Source organism: Branchiostoma floridae, chromosome 11, assembly GCF_000003815.2.
Source record: "Branchiostoma floridae strain S238N-H82 chromosome 11, Bfl_VNyyK, whole genome shotgun sequence".
Classification (NCBI taxonomy): domain Eukaryota; kingdom Metazoa; phylum Chordata; class Leptocardii; order Amphioxiformes; family Branchiostomatidae; genus Branchiostoma; species Branchiostoma floridae.
The window spans coordinates 3,895,426-3,904,650 of NC_049989.1; the positions used below are offsets into that span (position 1 = coordinate 3,895,426).

At 40.2% G+C, this 9,225-nt stretch overlaps 1 protein-coding gene across 1 annotated transcript; it reads right to left on the reverse strand.

Annotated features, from left to right (window-relative positions):
- Window positions 1-2,912: 2,912 nt before the first annotated feature.
- Window positions 2,913-8,991, reverse strand: LOC118425703 (protein phosphatase 1D-like). Its single transcript, XM_035834743.1, has 4 exons — window positions 8,599-8,991; window positions 6,679-6,830; window positions 4,937-5,326; window positions 2,913-4,169 (listed from the first exon to the last, which is right to left on the reverse strand). Exons 1-4 carry the CDS (start codon window positions 8,903-8,905, stop codon window positions 3,327-3,329), a joined length of 1,692 nt encoding a protein of 563 aa, XP_035690636.1. The 5' UTR covers window positions 8,906-8,991; the 3' UTR covers window positions 2,913-3,326.
- Between the last annotated feature and the right edge of the window lie 234 nt (window positions 8,992-9,225).

Below are 9,225 nucleotides of genomic sequence, written 5' to 3' on the forward strand. Positions count from 1 at the left end.
CTACTGATCTTTACTACAGAACCTACACCTATATCTGGGATTTGCTTAGGTAACCAGCTCTATGCATTGGGACTTTCTCTTTATAGTCAGCTGTCTTCAGTGTTCAGTTGGCAAGCTCTATCAAGTACCTGTATACATGAAGTAAGGTACAATTAAGTTAAAATGTCCTTCCCAGACCAGATGGTGCATAGGGCAATTTCCATCTGTTTCAATAGCCCCAATTTGCATAATCACTACTACAGTTGCGACCAGTCTAATAGCAGTGATGTGTGTTCAACTATCATATCGCATTCTTCCCAAATGCTGAGCAGAGATCATGTACAATATTCTTATAAATCTGTCTTTTGCTATGACTCAAGTTAGTGATCAAACTCACTAACACAAAGCACAAACACACTTTACACTTGGCCAATGGGCCTGACCAAAGAGGACATACGTTGTATACAAAACAACATATAAACCAGGGAATGAGGGATGGCAGACTTCACTCTTTTCATTCACACAGGCCCCCAAAAATACTTCAAAAGAGCTGACAAGCAATTCAATTGTACACATTTAATCCATATCACACAAAAACTTCCATCTACTCACAAATTGGTCAGATTTACAGTACGAATGTGAAAAACTTCCAAATCTATACACTGTTATCAAGTTCACAATGTTCCCAATTAAACGTATTCCATCCATAAGGCCTGGTATTAAAAGTGTTATGTATGTATACATAAAAAGCAAAAGACAATACATTACATTGCTAATGCTGCAATATTGCATACAGTACATTGTTAATGTTGCAATTCAGGAAATATATCTATATAAATGATGATGATAAACCAGGTAATTTACAGTAGCACCAAAGCAATTTTCAGAAAACTGTACTATGCAAGAGGTGGTTCAGTATTTTGTAAAATCAATTTTGGAAGGGAAAGTTCAAGAATCAAATACACTAGAAATGTATAGTTTGCTGTTTGTTAATGGTCAGCTGGATCAATGAAGGGTTTTCTGACATACTGAATTTCACCACCTGACCGCATAGGCCAGATGTTTTCAGTCAGCCCTGAAAGCTCTTCTTGGTCAGTTTTGAAAGTGATATAAAATGTCAATCCCACATTATCTTTCCATGGATGGGCTAAATTATGGCAACCAACAGCTTTCACGTGTTCTTTCTAAATCGTTCTTCCCAATAACTATAGCTTTCCCATAAAAAATCTGTGCATCACTATAGTTTATTGTGACGAACACTTGCTTTTGGTCTCAACCCTTTTGTACATGTTATGCTTTTTAACCACACAAAGTTGGGAGACAGAAAATTGCATGACATAAGTTGCGAATAAAGGCGTATATATTCATTACCAGCTTTCCACATTGCCTTTCATCATTTTTGTGGGCCATACGCTAGGACCTTGTCCTTAAATCCGGGTGACAAAGTCATCTGACCCTGTACCAGGACCAAGGAATGCCTATAGCTTGGCAAGATAAACAAAGCCATTGGTTGCCATCACCAAGCCTGCATGAATCTCGTTACCAAGATCAGGCCCTTGCTAGCTGGTAAGATTTGCAATAATACACAACACACATAACACTTACAGTGAAGTACAACACAAGAGTTGGCCTCATCAAACAAGTTCAATTCCAAACAAATGCACATAAGGGGATTCACAAATTGATCAGTTTGCAGCATTAGACAAAATAAGGTTTCTGTGGCAATTATATGTGACATAGATTCTTAAAGATTTCACAAAAAATGCACTTGAATTACATGTATACTGAACAACACAGCAAATAGTACTAGTTACTTATGCAATAAAGGGTTAGTTTTATCAAAAAGGCTGGTTTAACCCCCATACTGAACCATGTAAACTCATACTTCTCACAAGGTGAAAAATTGTTGGGTGTATTTCATTTGCCTTGCCTGAATACTGTACAGTCCTACATCAGTAATCAACCATTTCAATTCTGTCCAATTTATAATATCAAAGTGTCCTGAGAAGGTATATTTTTTGTGATGTTTTCGAGGCTCTAAGAATTTTGGTTGCAGTTTTCAATTCTATCAAAACACACTGACTACTATTTCCTATGACATACTACCTTTAACATTCATCAAACACTACAAGCTTTCAAAACACCGATTTTTACATCCGTTTGTACAGGAATTTCTACATGTTCTGTTGTACATCACACTTGGCAAGTAAACCGCTAAGAGTTTGCAAGCTAGCGCACATTCAAGACATATCTGTTGTCTAAGGGGAATAAAATTGTTCATTTTGCTTTTTCCTTTTGTTTTATATGAGAGGAGTAAAATTTGAGCTTCAATTGTGCGGTGGACAAGTAATAGTTGCTGTTCAGATTTTTTTGTCTTTCAAAAAGGTTGAATTCTTGAAAAGTTTCAAAAAAACGTCTCGGGTCAATGAAAGGGAAGGAACAACATTGGTAATTCCAGTGAAATTTTATACAATCCGAACAATGTTGTACTTAGGCTTAAAATCATTAAAAGTTAAATCAAGTCATTGAAACCTTCATAATATCAAGTCTGCTGTTAAGGAATGAGAATCTTTAACTCTCGCACTCAGTTATGGTTTTCTGTGCGTGTTAGTGTTGTATCCTTTTCTGTCAACATTTAGCTACCTAGGCAATCTAAAATTGTGTGCGATATCAAACATTTTATACAACTAGACATTTTTGGTTAATCTATTATATAAAAGAAAAAATGGCGATGTCAAAGGGTACAAATTTAGTATAGAGCTAAAACCTTCCCCAGGACAATTTTTACAGTAATATTTTACATGCCAAACCTTAGCTCTTACTACACTGATAACCTACAATGCAGCCCATGTTAAGTTGCAGCAGTATCTAACATTTGTACACAAACAGGCAAACTTCAGCATCATGCAAGAATGCTTCTGGATATTTGAACCTGAGAGGGATTGTAAGGTTGTTCATCTTTAACTTCATATCAAATTACCCTAGTAGTACATGTAGTAGGTAAAAGTTGTGGTAATGTAAAAAGTTAAATTCTCTTCTACAGCTAGGATTCAGAAATCAACAATTTCAGTATTCACTCACAATAAAATAGAAAATATTACGACCACTACAAGAATCTAAATCTTCAAGCTATCCAAAACTTCAAAAATTCTATTTTACAGATATCTTATTCTTAAAATCTTTCATTTGACTCCCACTGTTGACCAAAATTTGATATGTCCCAGTTAAAATAATCTTGGATTTCTGACAGATACAAAAGGTTAAGGTGATTTAAGGTTGGTAGAAGTTGTGAACGAGCACAACTCTTCTACAGCCTGCATAGCAGTAGTTGTTGTTTTGCCATTTCCCTAGGTTTTCCTCGGTGCGAGCTTTCTTTGTGAAGACTTCAGAGGAGTTTTGTTGTTTCCTTTCAGAGGGCTATTCTTCGCCGGGCTGTTCTTCGCCTGTCTACCCTTCACAGGTCTACCGTGGAAGGAGAAGTCTCGTGATCTCAAGCTACGCCCCATTTTCGTCTCCCCACCCATACCGCCTTTTGCTTTCTTGGCAGGAGAACCAGTTTCTCCAGTAGCTAGGCCGCCTTCGGGGTGTGCCCTTTTCCTGCTGAGAGGGCCACCTGGTCTGGAGCATGCTGCTTTTGTGATGTCATTTTCAACATTGTCCTTGGATGGACTATCTTCCTTTGCTGTTGAGTCGGATTCCTTATCACCTATCTTATCATTGTCCTGATTGGTCCGTGCTTCCGAACTTGGTTTGTTATCTGGAATGTGATTGGTGTTTGCTGATGTGTCGGAGCCTTGTGGTTGGTTTGCTGTGTCATCGTGGGGAAGGCCAGAGTTTGAGCTGAGTTCCTTGTTCGTTCCCGGCTGGCACACAGCGTTTTGCCGATGTAGCGTGGGCGTCACGCTACGAGGCCTTTCTGTCTCGCTCTTTTGGTGGTGCTTTTTCTCCCTCTCCTTCTCCTTTTCCCTTTCCTTTTCCTGTGGAGAAGGTGTCTTCTTGGTCGGCTCAGGATGCTTGGCCAAGCACTTCCATGGTGTTGGGGAGGCATACAGGACCTTCTCTGGTTTGGAAGGGCCTTTTGGTGAGTCGATGAAGATGGTGATGGCCGTGGTGTTGTCTGCGCGCAGCATCCGTGCTCGCCATCTCGACAGCGCCTTGTGAACCAGTTTGTGGGACACGTGACCACCGAGCTAAGGAGAGAAGAAAACAACAGTTACTTCCTTCATCTTGTATATAATCTTGTAACTATTATAGTAAGACTATGTAAATTGACACTTTGTAACTCCCGCTTAAACTGTAAAAGTTGTACTTGACTAGCAGAAGTTCTCAAATATCCACCAAGCTGCAGTAGGGTAGGGTCCAGAAGCAAAATACACTGACCCTAAGGCAGCACAAACTCTGACACCAAACATTTACATAGGTGTTAATCAACAGCTAATATTAACCAACAAGCATGCAAGAATGGGACTGCTAAGTAGGTGTATTTATTCATGTCTTAGCTTTATCAAGTAATTCAGAGATTGCACAATTTCATACACATTGTTCTTTTTTTGGCCCCAACGCTTCTTGAAGTTTGCCACAACATCTTGCTTATCTTAGGAGCTCTACGGTGTACTGGTGTGACAGAAATGCCAGAAAAAGCCAAGTACACGTGTACGATTTGTCTTTATTGTCTCTGTTCAGAGCTTAAATCTGAAATGCTTTAGGTAACTTCAAAGAGTAAGAAAAACAAATGTTTTACAATATTTTATGACACTTAAATGTTAAGAAGACACTGTATAATAGTCTTCAATAGCACATTTACATTCATATGTAACCCTAAAATATCTAGGTGTACCACTCCAACCACGTTCAAAATTAGGTGCACAGCTACTATCTTTGGTGCAAATAAAATCACATGCATATTTTCCAGTCATGCATATTTTCCTTGCAATAGGTTAGCACACAATGTACTCACTTCTTCATGTTTCCTTGCCTCACACTCCTGTACATAGTTGCAGACGTCTTGCATGGACATCATGTTCCACAGGCCGTCGCTTGCCAGCACGATGAACCGGTCACACCTCGGATCCACCGTGTGTACGCTGATGTCCGGCTCGGGCGAGACCATGTACTTTCCCGAGCCGTAGTCGTAGCTCCAGAGGTCCCCGAGGGAGCGAGCCACGGCCAGGAACGGGATACAGTCGATCTGCGTGCTGCGGCGGATGGGCCCGGTGTGCGAGAGCTTCGGGCGGTGCCACACCACTCTGTTGACGCCAGACTTGTTCATGACTTTGCCTCCGAGGCTCTCGATTCGCTGACGCTCGCTGGGAAGCTCTGGTTTGTGGTCGTGAGTTAGCGGTACAGCCTTCAGAAAAAAAACAGAAACCATCACAGTTTTAACATGTTATTCTTGGCCCATTAATTCAATAAAAGGCAAAATATTAAATACAGATTGACAACAGGATTTTCAAATACTAGTAATTTCAAAACATACTACTAGTTTCAGAGAAGGTCCATGTCATATATTAATTGAGAACTTTGGACAGAAAAACAATCATGGCCATTGTCAAACACCAAAAAATAAATAAATCAAACTACTGAAGTACATGTATATTTCTCTAGACTGTAGCTAACACAAATATCTATACCTGTTTTGTTTTCATTTGATATTGCCAAGCCTAGACAGAGTGCAACAAGGCTGTCTGATCTGTTTAAAGTTTGACACACTCCAAATGAATACAAGCTGCCGTGTGTAGGCAATGCACCCAGTGAAGACTGCCAAATATAACTATTTCTTGAAGACCCATTTCTAAGAGACGCAGTGGCAGCGGTGTCAAGACTACTTGGTAAAAACAGACAACAGCTCTGCGGCTAGCAGCCGGCTACAAAAGTTTCCTACGACCTTGGCAAGATAACACCTTTTGTTTACATAGCAGAGGTCAAAACACAGCCTTTTGTTCCTGTCCGTCAATAGAACAATGTCCCTGAAAAAACTGTGAGGCCGGTTGGTCAACAATGGGAACGAGTTGACAAATGGGTGGGGTGCCGTACCCTGGTCCTATTCTCATGGACAAAGAGAAGAAAAATGGCCTCTGTAGGATCAGCTACAACTTGGCGAAAGGACAAGGGCGTGGGAAGAAAATGCTTTCCCAGTTTTCTACCTTTTTGTGTTGTAAATCTACCATATTGTCAGGAGTAGTATTCTATATATATTTAAGTTAAATCAAGGAGGTTTCATCACTGATTGAACCTCCTTGGTTTAACTACTGCCAGACAACAGTTCGTGCACATGTTTTTTTAAACCAGGTACAAGGAGTGATTCAACCTCTCATACTTCTTCAAAATCAGGGATTCAAGATCAGTTTAACATTACAGTTTGTTTATGAATCTTTTATCATATCAGTATATTGAATGCTTAACTACTACAGTAGTACATGTAGTATAACATGTATATTTGTAGTTTCAGGACTTTGCAGTAATACGCCAACCAAAAACATATAACCACTAACATTTGAAGATGAACATTATATCGAAACACTGGTAATGTTATCTTTTAATGGTTCACTGGAAAGTAAGAGTTTATTTTACAGAGTAGTCAGGCTTTTTGCTATCAAACTTAGATCAAATATTCTGTGATCGTTTCTACGGGAAAAACTTCCTTTTCCTCCTTACACAAAATAAACTTCCCCAAAAAATTAATCCATTTAAGGTACTCACCCTAACTCTGTCGTAGTACAGGTCGTGTCGTCCCATCATGATACCAGAGTCCCCCACGTGAGCCACGTACATGGTACAGCCCCTGATCAGCACCACCGCTGCCGTGGTACCGGCTGTACTGGGCAGACCAGTCACTGTCTTGGGCCAGGAGCCTACACAGAAAATAAAGATTGAAACATTATCGTTGAATTTGTCATACGCTAGTAGTGCAACAGTTAAATAACTGGTATCATACATCAAAAATTAAAATCAGATCAAAATTTAACATTGAGTTTGCTGTATGTTGATAGTGCAACAGTTAAAATACTGGTATCATATTGAATTTGAATCCCGTCAAGACAACTTCAAGAACCTGAACATCTTAAAAAGCTTCATTGCTGGGATTTAAGAAAAGAAAGACCCCGTTGAATCCTGTCATGGTTCAGACATGTCTCAACTTAAGACCTTGGAACAGCTGCACAAGGGGCTGTCACCACCTTGACTCTTGAGTACAACATTGTTTTCTCTACCAGTACCCTGACAAGTCAAAGGTGACATCACCAAGCCATGAAAGGTTAGCAGTTTGCATCATGCTCAAAAAAGCACTAATATACTGATGTTTACAGTTCAACTGTTAGTGTTCCCAATTAAGCTTGCAATTTGGTGTAAGGTATTTCTCATCAGGGCTACTATGGGAGCAAAGACATATGCGAACCAGTATAATCAGGCATTTTAAGGGCAACTTAAGTACCATTTTACAATCTTTAACAACTTCCTGTTAACACAGAATATAAGGTCTATTAAGGAACTGAAAGCTGCCTGTCATGACATGTCTTCCCTCCTATATGCAAAAGTGGGGGGAGGTCCACTGGGTGTAAAAATTATATGGGGAAAACAGCTGTTATTTTATTCACTTTAGACAGCTTTGACAGGTGCACACCTCTACATAGAACAGTGCAGAAAGGTTGTTTTGAAATCAGCACTTAAAAAATGTCACGTTTTATATTGTTTGGATGCTTTTCAGGGTGACTGGGAAAAAGTACACCTGTCCGTGTTTTCTTTCTATCTTTCCACAGGTACACATTGCATGACATAACACCATTGACAAAAAATAATCTAATATGGTACTCTTCACAGACACAACAAACCAATTTGTAGAAAAGATAATAGAATACAGATCCTTTGTTTGGATCGATGTTGAGCTTACTCCCCTTATGGCCTGCAGCAAAGTGCTTATCAAATATTAATCAACAACAAAGAAATGGTTTTGAATACAATGGAATTATTGATCTGTGGTATGTGTCAGCTGGGTGACAGTAAAATCATCAGACATTGGACTACAATAAAACAAGTTGGAGCTTGAATCTTCAAATATTTGCCCCCCTTTGCGTAAATTCCAGTAGCAGTGGCCGACCCCATGGGAGCAGACCGAGGGGTGCGCAGCACACAACCCTTCCCGCCTTAGCAAATCGGTCGTGACCCGATTAAAAAGCGATTAATCTTTACGAAAATTCGCACATCGGCGAGTGTTGTCGACCAGGGATATTTCAGGAAGGCCTAGCGTGTGCTGTGGTAAAGCTAACGGTTGACAGATCGATATCTCACACGTAGAAACACTGGCACCAAGGTCACACATATGTGAGCTATCATCACTCTACGTGGGGGAGGGGGGCAGAATTTTACTACATCGAACGATCCAAAGGACAACAGAACTAGTCAAGGATTTCTTCGCGATTTTCCATATCTATATGATCATAATTTACTTGAGCGCTTGTAGAAAGATTACCAAATAGCTTGTAGTGAAGGTACAAAATGGTTGACCCCTCAGTCTAAAGTGCAGACAAGTATGTTGTTTTGCTTTGTAACCGGCTGATCGAGTAGTCGGTTTTCCCGCCCAATATAAATTTTCGAAATCGGACCAACAGTGACCGTTTTCCTTACCGATCTTCTTCCACATGGCCTTGTGTGTCTCCAGGAACCCCTGTCTGATCGCCCGGCAGACCTTGTCGTTGTCTCTGGAGAAAAATCCATTTTGTTTCTTGATGTAATCGTACAAATTTTCGCGGGCAAATTGGGCGGCCTCTTTTCCTCCGTGCCCGTCGAACACCGCAAAGAAAGCCATCTCGTAGCCTTGCTCGCGTTCAAAATTGATGCAGATCAAGTCCTCCATGTACTTTCGTCCCCCTTGATTTGCTTCTGCTGTCACCCGGAGGCTAAGAACCCCCTTTCCCGCCGAACTTGGAGCCATTTCTGCCGGTCTCTAAGACGATCTCTGAAAAAACCCTTCCCCCAGTGATTTTTTTCGTCAGCCTGTGACGTAAAGGGCAGGTCTGGGCAAGCTCAAAACACGAGCGCTCATTGGTCAATAATTTTAAACCCAAAATAGTTCTGTAACATTTTTTGTGATTGGCTGAGAGGGGCCTAGATTGGTTAACATGTCAATCCTAATTGGTCTAAATCTTAGTATTGGTATCACCCAAAGAAGGAGTATAGCAACAATAAATCTACTAATATCGTGACATTTTCTTCACTTAATTTGAATTTATAATTATTGCTTTATTAAATCAA

Excerpts from the sequence above, each read along its gene's own strand:
- LOC118425703 (XM_035834743.1), bottom strand. The coding sequence starts at position 8,905 with ATGGCTCCAAGTTCGGCGGGAAAGGGGGTTCTTAGCCTCCGGGTGACA. Across the intron at positions 6,831-8,598 it reads GGCCATGTGGAAGAAGATCG|GCTCCTGGCCCAAGACAGTG; the intron begins GTAAGGAAAACG and ends TTTTCTGTGTAG. Across the intron at positions 5,327-6,678 it reads TGTACTACGACAGAGTTAGG|GCTGTACCGCTAACTCACGA; the intron begins GTGAGTACCTTA and ends TTTTTTCTGAAG.